The sequence below is a fragment of the Gymnoscopelus microlampas genome (assembly GCF_963454915.1).
Source record: "Gymnoscopelus microlampas genome assembly, chromosome: 13".
Taxonomy (NCBI): domain Eukaryota; kingdom Metazoa; phylum Chordata; class Actinopteri; order Myctophiformes; family Myctophidae; genus Gymnoscopelus; species Gymnoscopelus microlampas.
In genome coordinates this window covers 8,141,376-8,165,646 of record NC_139950.1, presented here as the reverse complement: position 1 = coordinate 8,165,646, position 24,271 = coordinate 8,141,376, and the positions used below count along the sequence as shown (strand labels likewise).

General features: G+C 44.1%; 1 protein-coding gene across 7 annotated transcripts in view; it reads right to left on the bottom strand.

Moving 5' to 3' along the window:
• The window catches only part of mark1 (MAP/microtubule affinity-regulating kinase 1), an 86,787-nt gene extending 77,870 nt beyond the window's left edge, over nt 1–8,917 (bottom strand). For 3 of the 7 annotated variants that reach the window (XM_084076447.1, XM_084076444.1, XM_084076446.1), the window contains exons 1-2: nt 8,489–8,915; nt 2,494–2,694 (exon numbers count right to left, since the gene is read on the bottom strand). In XM_084076447.1, coding sequence (XP_083932573.1) covers nt 2,494–2,694; nt 8,489–8,539 — 252 coding nt within the window. In that variant the 5' untranslated portion in view covers nt 8,540–8,915. Of the gene's footprint in view, nt 1–2,493; nt 2,695–8,488 lie in introns of all 7 variants that reach the window. The other 4 variants (XM_084076445.1, XM_084076443.1, XM_084076448.1 and 1 more) reach the window with 4 other exon arrangements.
• Between the last annotated feature and the right edge of the window lie 15,354 nt (nt 8,918–24,271).

Sequence of the window (24,271 nt, the reverse complement as noted above, 5' to 3'; positions counted from 1 at the left end):
GCTAGGCCCCCTCTTTTTTTTTGTCTCGACCCCAAATCTCTTTAGACCAGCACCGTGGCCTTGTAGTTGGGAGTGTTCCGCCCTGAGATTGGGAGGTTGGGGTTCAAATGCCCGGCCGGGTCATACCAAAGACTATAAATATTTGGACCCAGTGCCTCAATGCTTGGCACTCAGCATCAAAGGTTGGACTGGGGGTAAGTCCCTGTGACATACTAGCATCATGTCCAGGGGGTGTACTTGTACATCAAGCCGCCTCACGCTACAGAAACAGGAGATAGGCTCCTGCCCTATCGGCCACATGGCTACCAATGCTACTTACTTACCAAATCTCTTTACCAAAAACAGCTGATCAACAAGCTCAAAATGCGCCGCATTGTGAGCTGGTAGATCGGCGATTTTCGCCAAATGTTCGCGCCCAGAACAGGGACACGAACAGCGAGGTTCATGTGGTTAAATGTACTTAACCCATTAAAACCACTTAACCCATTAAAACCGGGAAAGCATCTGTGTCATTTTAGCTTAAGCTAGTATAGCTCAGTATAAGCTCATAGCGCATCACTTAGTGCCGCGCTATGAGCTTGGAGATCTGCTATTTTTTTTTAAATATTGAATTGTTTTGCAAATCTTTGAAAATATATATTGTTTTTACTCAAATCTTTGCTTCTGGGGGGGGTCCCTGGCAAAACATATTTTGAGACGGGGGTCCGCGGGCCAAATACATATCATTTTGGGCGTCCTTTGCTTTGAGCACCACTGATATAGCAACATACGTTTTTCAGAAAACTGTCGCGAGAAGAGGACTGTTTGCAGCACCAACGCTGTCAGAGATCTGATGTGATGTGTACAGAGTCTTGCTGAGTGAGAGATGGTGAACAGATCACAGGTGACCGCTCTCTCCGTCTCTCCCTGGGGGAAACGGGAGCTTTAATTACTGACACCGCCAATGGCAGGGCGTCTATCACTCTGGCAGGTCAGCAGTGTGTGCGTGTGTGTGTGTGTGTGGAAAAGAGACAAAGAGATGGACACACAGCACAGTGATTTGACCTTACTGGGACAACTTACACGGTCAAGAACACTACAACGCGACAGGAGATCTATCCGTCTCTCTCTTGTTTCAGAGCAGGGCAGGTCGAACACCGCGTTTCAATCAACCTCTTTCCGGGTAAACGAAGCCACGTCAAATCAAAACGTAACTTTACATTATATAGCTCTTATTTGTGGAAAAAGAAAATCAAGGAGCAAAGAAACAGGGTGCAACTTCAAGTGCAGGTGTCACTCTGTAAAGGCGCGCTGGATAAGAGCATCTGCTAAGCTAAATGCCTACATTGTACATTGCAAATTGCAAATTTACCATTCAACCCATTCAAACCGGGGAAGCATTTGTGTCATTTTAGATTTCTCTGGGCTATAAAAAAAAAATCTAAAATAGCAGATCTACAAGCTCATAGCACGGCACTCGGTGCTGCGCTATGAGATGGTAGATCTGCTATTTTTGAGGAAAAAAAACGAGAACATTTTTGCAAATCTTTGAATTTTTTTTAATTTTTTTAAAGAGAAAATGTTTTACTCAAATCTTTGCTTCTGGGGATTCTAAAAACGTCTTCTAAATCCCGAGTTAAAAAGGTTCGTTTAAAAATATATATATATATATATTCAAAGATTTGCACAATGTTTCACGATTTTTCAAAAATAGCCAAAGTTTAAAATAATGGTTAAAGTGGTTACACAGATGCGTTACCGGTCTTAATGGGTTAAAAGTTATCACTTCAAGCCACAGAATGCCTCAAGTTAAAGCCATGTACCAAGTAGTAGCCCTGTAGCTGAAGCCTTTATTCACTCACTCACTCACATTTCCCTTCGTATGACTCCGCAAAATCCCAATTTTGGAAACATGTACGGCTACTAAAGCATAAACGAGGTGACATACCAGAGTACTGACATGTGGAGCGTATTTCGGGATTAAACGGACAACAGCAAAAAAAAAAAACACTTCCATCTCATGAATATCAACCCATTAAGACCGGGAACGCATACTGTGTCATTTTAAGATTTATTTGGGCTATTCAAAAATAGCAGATATACAAGCTCATAGCGCGGCACCGAGTGCCGCGCAATGAGCTTGTAGATCTGCTAATTTTGAAAAATCATGAACATTTTTTAATATATATATATCTTTTTAAAGTGAACATTTTTAACTCAAATCTTTGCTTCTGGGGGTTTTACAAATGTCTTCTAAATACTAACTTCTTTGAAAAAAACCTATGTTGCTATAATATCAGTGGTTCTCACACTTTTTTCATGTCAAAGAACCCCAAAATGCCATTTATTTGGTTTGGCCCCATCTCAAAATATTTTGTTCCAGGGACCCCCCAGATTCAAAGATTAGAAGATCTACAAGCTTGTATATCTGCTATTTTTGAATAGCCCAAAGACATCTAAACAGATGACACACAGATGCGTTCCCGGATCAAGCAGAAACGAAGCCGAACCCACCTCTCGTCCGGTCAGGACGTGCCGCGCCAGCTTGACTTTGGCGAAGTTCCCCTTGCCGATGGTCTTGAGGAGGCGGTAGTTGCCGATGTGGGGGTGCTCCTCCGTGGAGGTGAAGGAGTTGCGGCATCGCGGCAGGCTGTGGCGGCTCGCCGACTTCGTCGGCGGGGCGGGCGGCTCGACGAACGCGTCCACCGACGAGTGCTGCGGGGAGAGGAGAGTCACACGTGCGGAGGTTAGGAACATCACACAGCACACAGAATGGTATACAAAAGGTTCTGCTAGAGGGATATGAGCGTGTGGCGAGACTGGGAGGTCCTCCCTGCAATCAGAGAGGAACCTGTTAACTATGGGCTCAACATCCAGAAAGATGATCCAGTGTGTTCTTTGTGTGTGTGTGGTGCACACACACACACACACACACACACACACACACACACACACACACACAGACATACACACACACAAAGCTTTACCACACACACACACACACACACACACACACGCAGTGGTGTAAAGTAACTAAGTACATTTACTCAAGTACAGCACTTAAGTACAATTTTTAGGTACTTTTTTTACTTTACTGGAGTATTTCCAATGGTCTATACTTTTACTTCTACTCCACTACATCTCAGAGGCAAATATTGTACTTTTACTCTAGTATAATTATTTGAAAACTCAAGTTACTAGTTACTCTGCAGATATAAATCATTACATTATAAAACATACATTAACCACTTTAGCCCTGTTTTATACATAGGCTATTTGAAAATAGCCAATCTACAAGCTCACAACGCGTCGTATTGCGACGCGTTGTGAGCTTGTAGATCTGCTATTTTCAAACATTTTAGTACTTTTACTTTTGGTACTTTAAGTACATTTTGATACCAACACTTTTGTACTTTCACTCAAGTAAATGTAGAATTCCGGCCTTTTACTCGCAACGGAGTACTTCTACCTTGCAGTATTGATACTTTTACTTAAGTAAAAACATTTGAGTACTTTTCCCCACCACTGCACACGCGCTGCTATACCTTGAATTTAAGCCACACATCCACATCAGGAGAAAGGGAATCATGTTCCCAATCTTTATCTGCCGTTAGCCTAAAGACATTATCATCCACAAAGCTACATGAGACCAGTGCAAGACACACTGAACTCTTTGTGCTCTCCGTCTGCATTCACAGGATCCCGCAGAAGTGATTCAGTTCCTAATTTTCTACAATGAGGCGCATGACGACATTGCTAGCCAAATTAACCCATTAAGACCGGGAACGCATCTGTGTAACCACTTTGTCCATATTTGTATACGTTGGCTATTCAAAAATAGCAGATATACAAGCTCATAGCGCGGCACTCGGTGCCGCGCTATGAGCTTGTAGATCTGCTATTTTTTTTAAATCACGATTTTTTTTTAGTGCAAATCTTTGAATATATATATTTTTTTTTAAGCGGACATTTGAAACTCAAATCTTTGCTTCTGGGGGGCCCTGGAACAAAATATTTTTAGATGGGGGTCCGTGGCCAAATACATATCATTTTGGGGGTCCTTGACAAGAAAAAGTTTGAGCACCACTGATATAGAAACATAAGTTTTTTCAGAAAAACTGTGGGATTTAGAAGACATTTGTAGAAGCCGCCAGAAGCAAAGATTTGAGTTACAAATGTTTGCACAAAATATGTGCCAAGATTTTTCAAAAATAGCAGCTCTACAAGCTATGAGCTTGTATATCTGCTATTTTTGAATAGCCAAAGAAATCCAAAAATGACACAGATTCTTTCCCGGTCTAAATGGGTTAACTTGTACTCGTAACTGATTGGCAATAATGCATGCATGCGTCACGGCCTGGCGTAATGATGAGCGGGGCACGCACAGGGGTGAAAAGTTTGGAGCAGATTGCTGCGGACGCATCCTCGCAAATAGAGGACACGTACAATATAAAAAAGGTCTGGGGCTCATCATCATCCCGTCACTACAACAGCTGCTGATGTCACTCGGGGTCAAAAGATCCCATGATCCATTGCTCCCGACGCGCCACACCCAAAAAGCCAGAGAGAATAAAGCGTCGGTCTGGTTACCCAGGCTCCCCTGCTCCGCTTTCAGCAGGGTAACGCTACACCCAGCAGGGTTGCGCGTCATTATCAGCTAGCTAGCCTACATCCTGGCAAGGGGCCGACTCAAAAAGCACATGATCCAAAGTGTGCACGGCTGGCTGAGAGGCACAGGAGAGAGAGAGAGAGAGAGAGAGAGGGGCAGGGACAACCGAGGCAGACAGTAGAGGAGAGAAAAGGGGGAAGAGAGGGGCTAGACGGGAGGGAGAGGAGACGAAAGAGAGAGGGAGAGCGAGAGAGTAGAGGCCCGACCGATGCCACATTTTTGGGGTCCGAGGCCAATCCTGATTTTGGAATACCTAGACCCCCGGGTCACCCATGTTTTGACCCATATTTTGTCAAAATTAAAATAATTGTACTTATTACTTATATTTTATTAAAGTTTCTATTTGCAACAACAACAATGTGATTTTTTTAAAATCATTATATTTTTAATTATATATATTATATTTATTAAGGTAAAAAAAAAAATTGGACTGCACAAGTGCCGATACCGAAGAAACACGAGTCAAATAATGACCCATAATATTGGCCAGGCCGTTACATGGGTCGAGCTCTAGTGGAGAGGGATTGTGACTGAATGCCAGTCTAAGTCAACACCCCTGAGCCTGCTGTACCCAGCCACTGTCCTGGTCAGACAGCCTGCTGTTTGGAGCTTTTTTACAGTAGCTGAACTAGTGGGTGTCAGGACTAATGGTCTAAAAGCTGATGAAAAAAAGAAGCAAAAAGCATCTTCAGATGCTTTTTGCTTCTTTTTTTCCATCAGCTTTTAGATCAGATCCGTCATAATGGCCGTGTCATCCGATGTACTCTGCTGTACTCTCACACACCCACAAACTGACACGAATACACCCCGGCTGGCACTAGTGGTTCCGCGTTCAACTCATCACTTATCTGAGGAGGAGCGTGTATCTGGGACAAGCGGGTCATCTTAAAGTGTCATTTAAGAGGCTCTCGATTGATAAACAAAACGTTTTGCTTCCTCCTCACCTTCAGGAAACAGAAAATCACACAGATACACACTTGGCATACAAATCAGGAAGCGGAGAGAGAGCCTGTTCTTTTTTTTTTCTCTCTACTGCACTCTGAAAGCCTCTCTTCTTTCGGCGTAATAAGCTGTTATGCAATGCAGTTCGTCAGTGGACCCTAGGGCTGTGTGCTATAGTGGAACGGAGGGATGCTAGCTAGGGCTCGTTGACGACTGCCCTGCCAGTCCTGCTGAGGGAATGCTAAACAGATACTTTACTTACTACTACTTTACTTACTATATGAACTTCTACAAAGAGAAGCAAAATCTACATGTACAGTATCTGACACCTATGTAGAAGGAGTTAGTAGACTACACTGACAGTCCCTCACAGTAAAATCAACGGTGTGGATACGTAACTCTAAGAATAAAAATGGACCCAGGAGGATTGGACTGTGCTTAACTAATTAAACTTAGTTCCATTGACCGGAGTCCTCCAGGGCTCTGCACTAGGCCCCCTACTTTTTCTCCCCCGTCGCCGGAAAATAGCCGATCTACAAGCGTACAACGCATCGCGCTGTGACACGCTGTGAGCTTGTAGATTGGCTATTTTTCGCTGAACGTTTGCTAGAGCAAAAACTGCATAAATGGGAAGTTTAATAAAAGCAAACTCTGATCAAAACATATCATAAACAGTGGTATATAATGATGAGTTAGCCGCTATCCTGTGGCTAGTATGAGCTATGTGGCTCTTCAGTAGCATTACTCTTTTATACAATGACAAAAAGAACACATGACGTAACAAATACCCTGTTTTGAATCTTTATCTGAAAACAAACTGCCATTCCTGATCAGATACCAGAAATGATGCGACATGACAGCACCGTCACTTAAATCTAATAGAATTCAGTAAGAAATGATGGGACATGACAGCCCATCATTTAAACCTAATGTAATTCAGTAAGAAATGACATGACAGCGCCACCATTTAAGTCTAATATCATTTAGTAAGAAACGCTTGCTTGTGATCCATATTATAGGCGGTACATGTTGTTTACATGGTGGGTTTAGGAACGGCACAATAATATATGGATCCTGATTATTTATGATGTAGTTGAAATCTGTGTCTGTCCTCTCTCTCCAGGAAAATGAGGAAACCCTAGATATGTCAGACCCTGTCAACATGTAGTCTCAAATGAGTTTTTTTTTTGTATACTCTCTCTGTGTGTGTGGGTGTGGGTGGGGGGGGGCGAGGGGGGGTTGGAGAGAGAGCCATAAAGGGAGACAGGTGGGGGGAGGGAGGAGAGAAATGGCTGTCTGTTCCTGTGTGTGTGTGTGTGTGTGTGTGTGTGTGTGTGTGTGTGTGTGTGTGTGTGTGTGTGTGTGTGTGTGTGTGTGTGTGTGTGTGTGTGATGGTGATGGAAGGGAGGGAGGGGGGGGGTCATTCATAAACATTCCATCACACTAGTGAACAGAGAGAAATCAAGGAAATGCCGCAAGTCATCTAGTTTTGCTCTATTCATTAATGAATGTCACGCCGCTTTGCTGTATCATTGCGCTGCACAAACAACAGAACGGTCCACAAAAAAAGAACCAGAACACAGAGAGAGAATAATAGCCTATAGGCTATATTCTATATCTCTGTGTTCTGGTTCTTATTGCTGCCACAATGGGGGCCAATTAAATGGTGGATCATCATCATCATGTCACATTGTGATGCTGTGTGTGGCACAGGCAGCTCTTTGCCTTTGAAAAAGTAGGACAACATCCTCCCCAGTCCCCCATCCCCCAAATATTGACGCTCTCTGGACTAGAAAAATGCCCCCACTTCTTGCAGCAAAAAGCGGAGCAACACCATTTTCTCACAGCCAGCCAGCCCCCTCTCTCTCTCTGCTTTCTCTCTCTCCCACAGACACACACACACACACACACACACCAATATGAGGGCTACTGGTGGAGGAGGCTGTACCCTTCTAAATGCTCTGAGAGAGAGAGCAGCCAGCTAGCAATGCATGCACTGCTGCTGACGCAATGCGTTCAGTGTTGCCATGTCCGCTCATTATAAGCGACTTTGGGCTTATTTGTCTGTGAAGTTGCTTGTAAATATGGGTGGTTGCGTTTTTTTGGGACTCGTTTCTTAAGTGTTGTTGCTTATTATGGGCTTGTTTCCTAATGTTGTTTAACCCAGTGGTTCACACACATTTTCATGTCAAGGACCCCCAAATTAATATGTGTTTGTCTGCGGACTGAAAAATGTTTGTGCCATGAATGACGGGACCCTTGTACCAGATTTGTGCTGTTAAAATACTCCAACATTTTCAAATGTTTTCCAATATTCTTTTGAAAATAGCTGATCTACAAGCTCACAACGCGGTCGCACTGTGAGCTTGTAGATCTGCCCATTGCCAATAGCCTATGCATTATAGGTTTAAAAGGGTCAGGTGCTCGTGCAGGCCTATATAGTTGCTTCTTTTGGGCTTGTTTTCATTGAGCCGGCGGCTCGTTTCTCTCGCGAAATCTGGCAACGCTGCGTTGGACACACTAACCTAGCCGCTGCAACAAAAAGCTAAGGTGAAACCATGATGAAGGAAGACACCACCATGCAGTACCACATCCATCCAACATACACACACACACAACCAGATCTTTATCCTAGGCCACCGTGCATGCCGATCATACATATAAATATATACATATATATGCCCGTCAGAAACACCCGGCTGTGCTCCACTGATCCTGCAACATTGTAGCCTGAGCTTCAACTAAAACATCCTGCGATCAAATAACCTGAATGAACCCCCCCTCTCCCTCCCTCCGTTTTGGAAGAGAAAGAATTCCACTACATTGTGTCATGTTAAATAAACGGGGTGATCACCGGCCCTGGGGTGTGTGGGTCGCCCAAACTAAACAACAACTCACATTCTCCGTGTCGCGTTCGTTCACTGTCGGCAATGGCGTTCTAGTCGACATCTTGTGCTGTGTGTAGGCCGATCAGCGATGCAGCAAGCAGGGGCAAGAGTATAGAGAGTAGATCGGTGGCTCCGATGGCGGGGGGGGGGGGCGGAGAGCCTGTCTACATCCCCAGTCAGTCCGCCAACCCAGGGGCCTCTTCACCGCGGCATAGTGCGATCAGGGCCCGGTGTTGGTGGAGGATCAACCAGCTTGTTCTCGATCGGTGTGTCCGATCCGATCCCTGGCCTGGCGATCAGGCTGGTTAGGTTGGTACCGGCGGGCTGCGGTGTGTGTGTGTATGTGTGTGGATGAAAGCCCTAGAAGGAGAGAAGAGAGGAAGGGTAGCAGCACAGGCCGGGAGAGGAGGAGGAGGAGGAGGATGTGTCGGGAGGACGGGAACGTGTTCACACACAGAGGAACGGACGTGTCTGACTGGCTGCGCAGCGCGGACTAGTGCAGCGCAGCGCTACAGCGCATCTCTCTCCTACGCACGGGAACGAGCACACACAGGATGGATGGAAAGGATGGATGGAGGTCTCTCTCTCTCTCTCTCTCTCTCTCTCTCTCTCTCTCTCTCTCTCTCTCTCTCTCTCTCTCGATTCTCTCTCTCTCTCTCTCTCGATTCAAATGTCAATTCGAAGGGGCTTTATTGGTATGAGAAAACATAATTATGTTTACTTTGCAAAAGTGAAACAAAACAATACAAAAAAGTATGTATGTACAATTAAATGGGAAGAAACAGAGCTGTGTTACATTGCAACTTAGAGAAAACAGAAAACTATCTTGCAAAACCATAGGAATTGTGCACTCTCTCTCTCTCTCTCTCTCTCTCTCTCTCTCTCTCTCTCTCTCTCTCTCTCTCTCTCTCTCTCTCTCTCTCTCTCTCTCTCTCTCTCTCTCTCTCTCTCTCTCTCTCTCTCTCTCATATGCCCATATATCAAGCTATATCATAGCTTGATCAAGCTATGACTTGATATATATATATATATATATATATATATATATATATATATATATATATATATATATATATATATATATATATATATATATATATATATATATATATATATATTATTAGTAATTGATCAAGTCGTTTCTCATTGAATAGGGCGTGTAAGGGTGCCATAGTTGTTTACAGTTTTGCACAGAGGCCTACATGTACAGTTCAGGGCTCAGTACTGAGCAGACGTTGCCATCTGCTGGATTGTCATGGTATTACATTGCTTGTTGCCTCCAGCATGACAGTAGGCTTCTGTATGATTAAAGGACAACTTCACCCATTTTCAACCTGTCTTCATATAATTGGTCCATATAACTAATCCTCAATGATAATATTGTAGGCTACCATTTTTGTTGTCTACTCACTCACAGAGGAGGGCTGTGAACAGTTCAGAAACCCGCCTAATGACATCATCGATGGGAATCCAAGCTAATAGAAACTGCAGGCTATTTATTCCTGGAAAGTTAGCATGCTATAATGGAATCCATTGTTCTTACGTTAATAAAAAACAAATGGGGAGAAAAAAAAACTGAAAACGATGATGTCACTGGCAGGCGGGTTTCTGAAGTGTACACAGCTCTCCTATGAGACACAGACCATGAGCATTAAGTGAGGACCAATTATTTGAATATAGGTTGAACATGGGTGAACTCGTCCTTTAAGTTTGCTGCCCAGACGGTTTTGATTTGATTGATTGATTGATTGATTGATTGATTGATTGATTGAATACTTTATTAGTCAGAAATGTCAACAGCACAAGGTACAGTCAGACATTAAGGCTAAAGGGATAACACAAAAAAGTGTTTGTTTGTTTGTTTATTGATTGATTGACTTGTTTACAATGATTGATTGAATACATATTCATAAGGTTGCAGGGGGAAAGCATAGGACATTCTTGTCCTATTGTTTCCATTGTGGTCCGGTAAAGAATAGTTTTGATGTCCTAGCACTGCCCTATGATGAGGGTGAGATATTGTTCATTTTTTGTGTTACCACTTCCCAGAAAGCAACAGCATGGCTGCACTGGGGTGGGGTGATGATGATGGCGTTATTCTAGCTAGCTTATGTAGTGTAGTAATGTCGTTTGACCGCTAGGTGTCAGACCTTACCTTCAGTTCAAAAGCTGCATCACATCAGCCAGCATTAGGCAGGGCTCCAAACAGTTGCACGTGGAATTGGACAATGACAATTGAATCACCAGTAGAATAATAGCTGTTATATTTGATCCCATAAAAAAACATGTTTTTACTGGTGTGTCCGAAAAGTTCACGAGGAACGAGCAGCGCAATGGGACCTCGTTGTGTGTCCGTCCAGTAAAATCTCTCTTGCCTGCCTGAACTCCTTTTGTCTTAGGAGTAGCCTATTGTGAACAATCTGAGCAGACAGTGCCACCTACCAAGGGCCTGTTGGTTTGTCTCAGCCGAGCAGAGAAGGTCCAGTCATAACAATGGACCCAGCATGACCGTGACTTATCACAATGACTGATGGAGATTGGACCTGAAAGAGCCCTGAGAACATTAGGCCTGTTTTTGTGGTTTCGAGGAATCTGTAGAGTTTATTCTTTCACTGACCATGAACTCAACTTGCGCGACACACAACCCCCATGCGTCCCCCCAACCCCAATGGATCCAGTTTGAGTTACTATAGGCCCACAGCACTTTAAGAAATGAATATGTAAAAAGAAAAAATGTTATATCTTCATAGGCCAGAGATACCGGAACAAAATGCAGAACAGATAAGAAAGTCCAACAAACCAAAATACTTGGATCTTGGCGTGCGCATCATGGGCATTTCTGGAATTCTGCATCTGATCCCAGTGTGGATCAGGTCCCAACATAGCAGATCTTATATCCCCTGAGGTACAACACCCGGGACTAGCTAACCCGGTCGACTCTGTCAAATCCTGAGTGTTAATGTTAACGCTGAGAGTGCACAGATGGGTCCATCTGTGCACTCTCAGCGTTAACATTAACACTCTGGATTTTTTTGTGCACCAGAGACATCCTGTTGCTGCTATGGGTCTATTTGGCTGTATTTGATTAACAGTTCATTGCCTGCCCCATGTTTGCCTGATAATATCCAATTACACGATGGAATGATACTGAATACATATTTCTTTCCCTTTTGTGTTCATCAAAATAATAAGTGACTTGTTATAGTTTGAGAGGAAAGTCCCCCCCCCCCCCCCCCCCCCCCCACCTCTCTCTCCCAGAAATAATATACTTTATTATATGCAGTTCATTTTCCTGTCCCGGGAAATTATTTTAAAGCAGGAGGGCCCTCAGGTACCCCCTGTCTGTTCGGCACTGGAATGTAATGGGCCCTGACACCGGGCTTAATGAGTGCATGTACACCGTGGGCTATAAACGCAATTACATGCCCTTACAGGCAAAAATATCAAACAGAGGCAGCCATTAAGGAGGCCGTTCAGCGAGGAACGGCCCGGGCAGTTAATTCTACTTTTGTTGGGGGGGGACAACGGGTGAAAGACACGGAGAAGAGAGATAGACAGAGAGACAGAGAGATAGGAAAGAGTAGAATGACAGTGAAGGGGAGGGAGGGATAAAGTCATTACGAGGAGGGGAGTGAAAGAGGGCTGACTTCAGCTCTCACAAGCGGAGCAGCATCTGTCAGCACTGCACGGTGGTGTCTCTCACCCACCCTCACCCTCCTCCCCTCCTGGTTCCCTGACTCAGTTTCGCCAGTGAAAGTCAAGCCATGCTTTCCAGGCCAGTTACAAAATGTTTGTACATGTACTGCAGGGGGGGGGGGCTTTCAACCATATTTATACTTTGTTGCACAACTTTACTTTATTTATGTAGTTGGAAAGGGACAATATACTGTATATTGGGGTAAAATAAGTGTAGAGAACAGGCTTTCAGCCTTATTTATACTTTGTCGCACATCTTTACTTACTATTTGTTTAGTTGAAAGGGACTATACTGTATATTAATGAACAACGCATTCACACAGGCCCACCAGCACGATGCAATAGTATGGAGTACAAGCCTTCAACCTGATTTATACTGTGTTGTGTCGTACAACTTTATTTTATCTGCTTGTTTGAGAGGAACGACATGTTGTATATTAATGAACAATCTATTCAAATATGCCGCACAATACAGTGCAGCCAAGAAAGCAGTGTTATTGTCGAAGGAGTTGACAGTCAAGCAAAGCTAATTGTCTTCCCCAGTCCCTGACACACAACAATAAAGCACATACCACAGAACGTAAGGTAAAGACACAACAGCATCACTTGCCAAAAAAACATAACTGATTTCATCACTCTTCTGCAAAAATACCAGATCTACAAGCTGACGTTGCGTCACAACACCACACATTGTGAGATTGTAGATTTTTGACAAAGATATTTAGTGTAGAGGGAAAAGATTAAGGGGCCTAGAGCCCTGGGTGGGTCTCCAGTCAACTATGTATTGGGTTTAAGTGGTAAAAAAAAAAAAGATTATTTGATGAAAATCTGTTGTAGGCTATGTCAAAGTCAACAAGAAGATAGGTGGCCAATGATTGCATATTATTCTCAAACACTAAAGACTATCATCATTGTTTTCACCATATCAATACTCTTGATTATCACTTAATTCAATCAATTTCTTCAGCCTATAAGAGATAGAATCTGAAGAAAATGCCATCACTTGAGTTCCTTGTGTTATAGGAACTCGCTAGGTGCACACACGCCTTACAAGGTAGAGCACGCTCACCCCTGTCTGCTCTGACAAGTCAATAAAACCCGCTGGTATGCCGAACATTTTTGGAAGGCAAGATAGATAGGAGACAGCGGAGGAATTTGATCAGGCAGGGAGCCAACCTTCTGTTCATTACAGGCCTTTCCAACAGTAACACACCCTCCTCTCGGAGAGGAGAGGAGAGGAGAGGAGAGGACGAGGAGCACACCTCAACAACCTGAGGAGGACAAGTATTACTGACTGTCTCTGGCACATCAGCCCCGAACCTCTCCCTGCCTGCCTGCCTGTCTGTCTTCCTTCTCCCCTGTCATCCCAACACACACACACGCACACGCACGCGCGCGCACACACACACACACACACACACACACACACACACACACACACACACACACACACACACACACACACACACACACACACACACACCTTTGTATTAGTATACTTGAGAGGACACCAATGTCAACATTTTAGGATGGCATTGAAAATAGCCCCAAAATAGCCAAAAGAATAACAGATCTACAAGGGCACGTAGAACTGCAATGTTTCGGTGTGGAACCAGGTATAAATCCGCCATAATTACAACCCCAACACCTTAAAAACCTCACCCCAAAAACGTAACCTCTAAATGGCTAATCCTAGGCCTGTAACCCTATTTCTTGTGAGGACCTGGAAAATGGTTCTCACAATGTCGATTTCTTAAATTCTACTGAACTTGTGGGCACAGTTGGTCCTCAAAAGTATATTACTACTACAACGCACGCGCGCGCGCGCACAATCACACACACACACACACACACACACACACACACACACACGCACACGCACACGCACACACGCACGCACACACACACACACACACACACACACACACACACACTATCTCGCTCCGTCTCTCCCTCTTTCTCTCGGGTTGCATGGGGAGGAATGGGAGGAAAGTGGAAAATATGAAAAGTGGATCATCCAAGCTTGAAAATCCGGGACAGATGTGAGCGGGGACGGGACGGGGTGGGAGAGATGGAGGTGGACGGGATGGGAGTGAGTGAGCGAGAGACAGTGGTGTAAAGTAACAAAGTTACTCAAGTACTGTACAGTACAATTTTGAGGTACTTTTACTTTACTGGAGTATTTCCAATTGTCTATACTTTAACTTCTACTCCACTACATCTCAGAGGCATATATATTGTACTCCACTACAATTATTTGAAAACTTTAGTTGCTAGTTACTTTTACTTTGTAGATATAAATGATTACATAATAAAACATACATTAACCGCTCTAGCCCTATTTAATACCTAGGCTATTTGAAAATAGCAGATCTACAAGCTCACAACGTGTCACACCGCGAGGCGTTGTGAGCTTGTAGATCTGCTATTTTCAAATATTTTAGTACTTTTAATTTGGTACTTTAAGTCCATTTTGATACCAATACCTTTGTACTTTTACCCACATAAATTTAGAATTCCAGACTTTTACTTGTTACTAGAGTACCTCTACATTGCAGTATTGATACTTTTACTTAAGTAAAACATTTGAGTACTTTTTCCACCACTGGAGAGAAAGAGAGAGAGAGAGAGAGAGAGAGAGAGAGAGAGAGAGAGAGAGAGCCCCTTAGTGAGAGTTGTAAAATGGTGGCCTTTTCTCTGTGTTTGTTTGGATTATCTCACTGCACTACGGCCTTTGGTCTAACAGGACGATAAGGAGGGACTGGTGGTGGTGTGTCTGCCTGGTATAGTTGGCAGCTGGGTTTGGGGATATGGCAGAGAGGGTGATATGTGGCACAGCACAGGGATAGGGAGGTGCTGGGTGGGTTGAGTAGGGTGAGTATTGATCTAAATCAGGAGTCTTCAACAATTTCAGGCCAAGGACCCCCTATAGCTGAGAGAGAGAGAGAGAGAGATGAAGCAGGGACCCCCTCTATATTGTATATAAAATTGTGTTTCAGATAAAACTTTTTTGTTTACTAGGGCTGCTCTCTTTTCCCCTCTACTACACCAAACACCTCTTTGCCAAAAAATAGCCGATCTACAAGCTGCGAGGCGTTGTGAGCTTGTAGATCTGCTATATTTTGGCTAAAGTCCTCCTCAGAAAAGGGATGCTAGGGTTCAAGTGGTTGAGGTAAAAAAAAAAAAAATCATATCACACAAAGATTTGACGGACCCCCTGTAGTAACTCTGAGGACCCCCTAGGGGTCCCGCACCCCCTGTTGAAGGCCCCTGATCTAAAGGTCCTCTGGATTGTGTTGCACTTTGATGTGTTCCCCTCCTCCTCATGAGCTATGGTATAGAACACGACATGCTTTGGGTCATGAATCTGCCCAGAGAGCTTTCTCTCAATGCTATAAGTGCTCTATAATAGTTTCCCCCTAGTTTGCATTCGTGCAACCATGATGGCCTACTGGGCTTCACGCTAGTTCTTGATTGTTTTCAACAACTGCTGGAAATGGCTTTCCCTAGTGTGCGTGTGCGCGCGCACGCGCGCGTGCGTGTGTGTGCGTGTGCGCGCGCGTGCGTGCGCGCATGTGTGTACTCTAGGTGCTATGGCAACATCGCAAGCTCCTCTCTGACCTTGTCTAAATAAAGTAACACTTTCATGGAGTTCACTGAGGTTCTCAGTGTGTGATGATGTACCGCACCTCCAGCTGTTGGCAACGTTCCCCCCCCCCCCCCGTTTGGCCTTTTGCTTGCATATGCAGTTGATCAACACCACCCTGTGTGCGTGTGTGTGTGTGTGTGTGTGTGTGTGTGTGTGTGTGTGTGTGTGTGTGTGTGTGTGTGTGTGTGTGTGTGTGTGTGTGTGTGTGTGTGTGTGTGTGTGTGTGTGTGTGTGTGTGTGTGTGTGTGTGTGTGTGTGTGTAGAAAAAAAAAACACTCTGTGTGTGTATATCTTCTGCACTGGTAGAAACGCCGCCCTGCTTCAGTTCACTTCACATCAAGATAAACCGTTTATCGCAATGATATCGTGATATCTGAAAAGACAGGGGTTCTCAAACCTTTTTGTGCCAAGGACCGCAAAAATTGATATGTGGACCCCCACCTGAAAATATGTTGTGCCAGGGACCCCCAAAAGCAAGGATCTGTGTTAAAAATGTTCGCCGTTTAAAGATAAAAGATTGACATTTTTTGCACACATTTTCAAGATTTTTCAAAAATAGCAGATCTAAAAGCTCATAGCACTGCTATGAGCTTGTGTATCTGCTATTTCTGAATAGCCAATATGGATAAAGGGGCTAATTCTGCTGCAGACCCCCTGGTACCCCCCCAAGGACCCCTGGGGGTCCCCGTACCCCACTTGAACCAATGGCCCATAAGATACAGAGTTATTGCATGAACATAACATTGAACCCTTCAAGGGCATAAGTTAAAGATACAACTGATATAACATCATACAATCCTCAAGATCATACTGTTAACTAGAGATGTACCGATACAATTCAGGGCTCAGGGTTCAGGTTCCAAGTGGACCTTTACAGATCTGTAACTCTGAGAGTGTACAAATGGAACCAAATGGACCCTTATGTAGGAACGGTGGCGTGACCAATGATGAGCATGAAAGGACAACGTCACCCATTTTCAACCTGTCTTCATATAAATGGTCCTCACTAATGCTCACTATAATATGGCAACATTTTTGTCTATTCACTCACTTTGTCACTAGACTTTGTCTATTTTGTCTCAGAGGAGGGCTCGCGTTAATAATAATCTAACTTTAAAAAAAAACATCTTCCTGGGTCCTGGGTTCGATTCCCGCCGGCCGCCGGGGACGCTGTGGGCGCTGGGGGCTTGTCTTCTCCTCCGCGTCAGCAGCGCCCATACCCTAGGTGGGGTTGGTGAAAGGGCCTACTCTGTGTGGAGTTTGCATGTTCTCCCCGTGTCTCCTAGGGTAGTTAATACCGTCACTAAAACATGTAGTAATCCTGGTCGATATACCGCCTCCCCCATGACAGCCGGGGCGCCTGATGGTGGGGAAAGGAACTAGTTGGAATAACGTGTTCCTTCCAGGCGCTACGTCCTACCGGGGAAACTACCCCCTGTCAGGTGACAAGAAGGTCAGTTGGCTCTCATGCATTGAAGGAGGCATGAGCTCGGCCCTGGGCTCCCTAGGCTGGTGGGGGGAGTGTAGCGGCCAGGATCACTTAGATAATTGGCACCGGTTGAAAAAAGGGTTAAAAAAAACGTGGGATAAAACATTTAGAAAAAAATAATAATAATCTTGTTGGAAAAAAAATCTGCCTAACGATGATGTCACTGGTAGGCGGTTTCTGAAGTGTCCACAGCCCTCCTATGAGACACAGATCGAGTAGAAACAAATGGTACCATGAACATTGGTGAGAACCAATTATATGAAGATAGGTTGAAAATGGGTGAAGTCGTCCTTTAAGTATGAAGAGTGATCTAAGTAGAAGAGTGATCTAGGCTATACTTAAAAAAGACCGCCTGGAATGAACCATTAGGATGGAGGGCGTATGTGTTAGCTTGTTAGCGAGAACGACGGGAGATTTGAGTGTGGCTTGACTGCCGTGCCTTGCCTGAACTATCTGCACGCTCGATGCGTATAGGCCTACATCTACGGCGTAGTAGAAACACCACCCCTGTGTACACTGTATGTTCGGCAGTGTAGGAGACCCTTCTATTAGAAGCCAGCTCGGCTTTTTTCCTGCCAGTGAAACGCACACCATCAAAGGCAAAGTGCGTTTACTGTACCTGGGGATAATCATCATCTCTATCACGTTTTTCCCCCCCTTATAATTATGTCATAATTCAAAGGCTTCCCCAGTCGAGCTAAAAACAGTCCGGTGGTGCGTCACCATCTAACAAACTCTTCTCTTGAGGAGTCGGCGGGCCCATTAATTGTCAAGATATAATTACATTCACAGCACCCCGAGGCCCTGTCTCGCTCGGTCCCTCTCGGAGTGACTGCTCCTAGAGTGTAATTAGTGAATGTAATCACACAGGTATGGACCTCCAGGATTTATATTTTCTGCCTGACTTGAAGGCCGACTTGAAACGGCATCTGTGGTTTGGGCAGTGTTTACGACCTGGCGCGCGTTCAGCGGCCACATGCAGTGAGCGACCGGACAGCATGCTGTAGATCAAACCGCACATGACACAAGCTGTACCGCACCAACTCACAAAACTGTGACGTGTGCGTGTGTGTGTGCGCGTGCGTGTGTGTGTGTGTGTGTGTGTGTGTGTGTGTGTGTGTGCAGTGGTGAAAAGTAACTAAGTACATTTACTCAAGTACTGTACTTAAGTACAATTTTGGGGTATTTTTTTTACTTTGCTGGAGTATTTCCATTTTTTTTTACTTTTGGTACTTTAAGTACATTTGGATACCAAACTTTGTTCTTTTAACAAGTACATTTTTAATTCTGGACTTTTACTTGTAGCAGAGTACTTCTACATTGCAGTATTGATACTTCTACTTAAGTAAAACATTTGAGTACTTTTCCCACCACTGGTGTGTGTGCGTGTGCGTGTGCGCGTGCGTGCGCGCGCGCGTGCGTGCGTGCGTGCGTGCGTGCGTGCGTGCGTGCTGTGCGCGTGCGCGTGTGTGTGTTCTCCCCGTAAATACTCCTGTGCGGTTATGCCACCCTTGTGGGCCACTCTCGTCTCTCGCCAACGGTAACAGGTGACTTCATCCCATTATATCTTTCCGGTCTCAAATGCCGTCCAGTAAACTAGTCATTTCTCACCTCTTCATGCACTCTCTTGCCATTAACGCACCTTGACGCACTCTTAACCCATTAAGGCCTGCAGGCCGAGTCTTACAAATGCCTTCTAAACCAGTAGTTCTATCAAGGTTTTTCAAAAATGTTCAAAAATAGCAATAGCTTGTATATCTGCTATTTTTGAATACACAGATGCTTTCCTGGATTGAGGCTCATACCTCGTCGACATAGCGTTAGCAGATCTACAAGCTCAGAGCGTGTCACTGCTGCCATGCACTGTGATCTTTTAGATCTGCTAGTTTCTGGAGGTGAGACACGGTTGTACGGCTGGGCGTATAAACAGTGGTGGAAAAAGTACTCAAATGTTTTACTTAAGTAAAAGTATCAATACTGTAATGTAGAAGTACACTGTTACCAGTACAAGTCTGGAATTAAACATTTACTCGAGTAAAAGTGCACAAGTATTGGCTTCAAAACGTACTTAAAGTACCAAAAGTAAAAGTACTAAAATGTTTAAAAATAGCAGATCTACAAGCTCACAGCGCGTCGCTTTGCGACGCGCTGTGAGCTTGTAGATCGGCTATTTTCAAATAGCCCAGGTATAGAATAGGGCTAAAGTGGTTAATGCATGTTTTATAATGTAATAATTTATATGCAAAGTAACTAGCAACTAAAGTTTTCAAATAATTGTAGTGGAGTAAAAGTACAATATTTGCCTCTGAGATGTAGTGTAGTAGAAGTAAAAGTATTGAAAATTGGAAACACTCCAGTAAAGTAAAAGTACCTCAAAATCGTACTTAAGTACATGTACTTAGTTGCTTTACACCACTGCGTATACATGGGGCATTACACAACTCTTTACCCTGACAGCCACTCTGCAAGGCCTCACACACGCACACTGACCTCACACTACTAGCAAGTGTTTGTGAGTCGTTGCTCGGCGTGAGGTGATTCATCGCAAGGCTATTTGAGGTTTTCGGGAACGCTTTCTGATGTAACCAAGGTTTTAAGCTTAAGATCCTTCCGAGGCCCCCGTGAAACGTTTCATCAGTGGTCGGCACAAAGTACTCAACTCCATGTACTTGAATCAAAGTATAGATACTATAATACGATACTGGAAACAAGCCCCGCCTAGGGCTTTTTGTGTAATCCTTTTAGCATACGCTTTGATTGTGTATACCTGCACTGTTAATAATCGTGTTTATAAAAATGACTAACTCTGTTTGTGGGGTAATAATACTCAGGCATCAGGATACCATTCAAAGTATGAGCAGTGGACCAGATGGATATACAAAATACTTAAATATTTATTTAGCATAACAGTACAAGCAATACGGCATTGATGGAGCATGGAGGTGGTAAATTAGTTGGTGATGATGATGATGATAATGATTTTAAACTATAATAGAAACAAACAAGGGAAACCAATCAAACAAAGTACACAACAATAAACTAAGGCAAGGTAACTTAACAAGTGATAAACCATAACAATGATAAGTCTGTACTTACTCAAATAATGCATCGGAAATAAACTCAGGAAACAAACATAAATTAAAGTATAACAGGAACTCAGCACCAAACACTCCAACCCACTACATTGCCCTCTCTAGCTGCATTGAAATGGGTGCATTTTAAAGGGCCCACTGCAATTAGGTGCTAATTGTAATCACAATCAGGTGTGCAGTGTGATTACCCAGTCTATAGCTCCTCCCACCTGGGACTGAGCAGGAGGGGATTTTCTACAGTGTTAATAAAGTATTGAACCAATACTCCATAGTCAACTATTACTCAACTAAAAGTGAAAGTTGCTCTGTCAAATTGGTACTTAAATTACTGGACGACTTGCTTTCAAAAAAGTATTCAAAAGCACACATTTCTAGAACATTTTCTTTTTGATATCAAAGATTTCCCAGAACATTTTCATTAAAATATCAATAATAGTGAAAATAGCCTCACAGCTAGAAGGTCCTGGGTTCGATTCGCGCTGGGGACGCTGTGGGCGCTGAGGTCGTGTCTTTCTCCTCCGCGTCATCAGTGCCCATACCCTAGGTGGGGTTGGTGAAAGGGCCTCTCTTTGTGGAGTTTGCATGTTCTCCCCATGTCTCCTAGGATAGTTAATACCCTCACAAAAACATGTTGTAGTAATCATGGTCGCTATACTGCCTCCCCCTGGCCAGCCAGGGCGCCTGATGGAGGGGAAGGGAACTGGTTGGAATAACGTGTTCCTTCCACGCGCTACGTCCTACCGGGGAAAACTCCCCCCGACCCCTGTCGGGTGACAAGAAGGTCAGTTGGCTCTCATGCATTGAAGGAGGCATGAGCTCGGCCCTGGGCTCCCTGGTGGGGGGAGTGTAGCACCCAGGATCACTTAGGAAATTGGCACCGGGTGAAAAAAGGGTTACAAATTCGTGGGATAAAATAAAATAGAAATATCGATCTGTAAGCTTGTGAGCTTGTAGATCTGCTGTTTTTGAATAGCCATAGGAATCTTAAAATGACACGGACGCGTTCCCGGTCTTAAAGGGGAATACCACTCATTTGCAACATAGAAGGGAGGGGCTTTTTTCTTATATCCACACAACAGTTCTAAGGCGTATCAAAGACATAGTTCAATGTTGAAAATGAGTGGTATGGCCCTTTAATGGGTTATAATGAATGAAGTTATGCGGTGCAGGGCAGCGTGCTGTTCATCTGGCGGGGCATTCCAGAGCAGCAGATCATGATAAAAAAAAAGGTAAGTGGGTTTGGATGGTCCATCTGTCCTGCATATGTATGTGTAACTCTGCTCTGCAGGTGAAGCCTGTTCCTGAACCCGAGAGAACAGCGTGCGCCTGCCTGGCCTGCAGACTTTAGTACAGACACTATACACTACTAACACACTATAATAGGGGCCTTCGACGTTTTTCAGGCCAAGGACCCCTTAGCTGAGAGGCAGATATGAAGCAGGGGGACCCCCCGGGGGACCCCCCCCCCCCCCCCCCACTATATTGTATACAATTGTGTCGCAGATTAAACGTTTTCATAGATTTCATAGATACCTTCAATGACTATCTTCAGTGATGTCCTTCAAAACCGCCCTCAAAACCCACCTCTTCAATATCGCTTCTCCCAACTAACTCCACCCCTCCTCCTGTCACGAGCTGGTGGTGTTGTGAGGACCCAAATGCAGACAGCTAGGCAGAGTAGTGTTCAAAACCCAAGATTGGGATTTTATTACAGTCAAACATACAGACAGAGGATGTGACACAAACAATGATCCGACAAGCACTGACTGGGGAACAAGACTTATATACACATGAGGGCTGATTACACATGAGATACAGCTGGAGAAGACAACATAGAACCAGAACAACTAGAACACAACATAGAAATACAACACGTAGACAGGCACAGTCTGAGACTGTGACACCTCCTTAATGTTTCCCCCCCCTGATAAAGTTGCTTTTATTTGTTGTTTTCTCATGCCCCCAATGTAAAGCGTCTTTGGGTACTCAGAAAAGTGCTATAAAAATTCAAGATATTATTATTATTACTCTCCGCCAGGAGAGTATTGTTATCACTGCGTTTTCACTTTCTAAACATGACACACCGATTGGTCAAGCCTCACGTGACACGTGAAATACTGTGATCTGATTGGCTAGTGACGCCACCGGGCCTATATATACATGGCATCACTCTGACAGTGTCTCCGCCACTGTCAGAGTGAGGTAAGACGGGAACCATGCATTATTGTCTCCGCCAGGAGACTATGTTTTCTAGTTAATGGCTGCATGGCTGATACATAATTGGCAGATAGGACAGATAGGACATTTATATAGACAGGAGGGATATGACATAGGACACTTATACAGACAGGAGGGATAGGACACTCACACAGACAGAACGGAAGAGGACACTTACCCAGACAGGTTGGATAGGACACTTACATATACAAGAGGGATAGCGACCTATAAATACATGTGTCACTGTGATAAGCCAGATTCCAATACCGAAAATCCGGCCACTAGCTCACTCCCAGACCTTCGAACCGGAAGTAGTCAAGTAGTCGCGGTCCAATTGTTCCTATCTGTCTTATTGGACAGATAGGACAGATAGGACACTTATATAGACAGGAGGGATATGACACTTACATAGACAGGACGGATAGGACAGGAGGGATAGGACACTTACACAGAATGAACGGAAGAGGACACTTACCCAGACAGGATGGATAGGACACTTACATATACAAGAGGGATAGCGACCTTCGCGACCTTCGAACCAACACAAGTCTTCTGGCGGAGAGTTGTGCTCCGAGGAGCACTTTTTCTAGTTATTATTATAATTATGTGAAAATTCATGTTGTTTGTTTATTTCAGACATTTAACCACTTAAACCCTCAATCCATAGTAAACTTGGCGTTTGGCTCTGTGTTTGGTTTGCTGCCTTTCCCCTCTGGGCCTATACCAGACCTTTTTGACGAAAATAGCCAATTTTCTCACAACGCAAGCTTGTAGATTTGCTATTTTCGGCTAATGTTCCCCTCAGAATAGGGATACTAGGGTTGAAGTGGTTAATGGGAAAACGTATCCTATCCCACAAAGATTTGGCGGCCCCCCTGTAGTAACCCCCTGTTGAAGACCCCTGCTGTATAGTATAGTATACACACCAGTGGCTCTCAAAACCTTTTAATTCCAATAACTACGATTGCCAACTACCTGAGCTTGTAGATCGGCTATTTTCAAATGGCCGAAATGTATATAGGGCTGAAGTGGTTAATGTATGTTTAGCGATACTAATCTATATCTGCAAAGTAACTAGTAGAGTAAATGTAATACCAGAGGTATTACATTTTGTTTGACTGGGTTTCACAGATAAATGTGGTGAAAATAGTGAGCTTCAAGCTCACAACGCTTGTAGATCTGCTATTTTCACAATTTGACAATTTGGCCAATGTTTGACCAGTTTGTATATTGGTAAAATGTCTTAAAAGTCCTTAAATTGTCACTTTACTGTCATCTGGGGACCCCTCCAAAATCATGTGGTGACCCCCCTGCGGGTTCCGACCCACAGGTTGAGAACCACTGGTCTAACACGGTGTGGGAATGAAATGATAAAAGGTGACTCTTATTTAAACGGATCAAAGTTTTCCTTCTCTTTGACCGTGAGAGATTGTCTTTGATCGGTTTAATAAAGCTAACAATGATTAATGAAAACGCCACAAGTTCGGCAAATGATGTTTAATAACGTCTCTCCTCTCTCTCCCCTGTGGAAAATGACTCATTACTCAACAAGCAGATATGAGAGAGTTTTAGTTCTCAAGACCTGTGAGAGTCTAGGGCAAGAGGCTCATGGGTAACCAGTGTCTTCTGCTGGGAGGAATACATTTACTC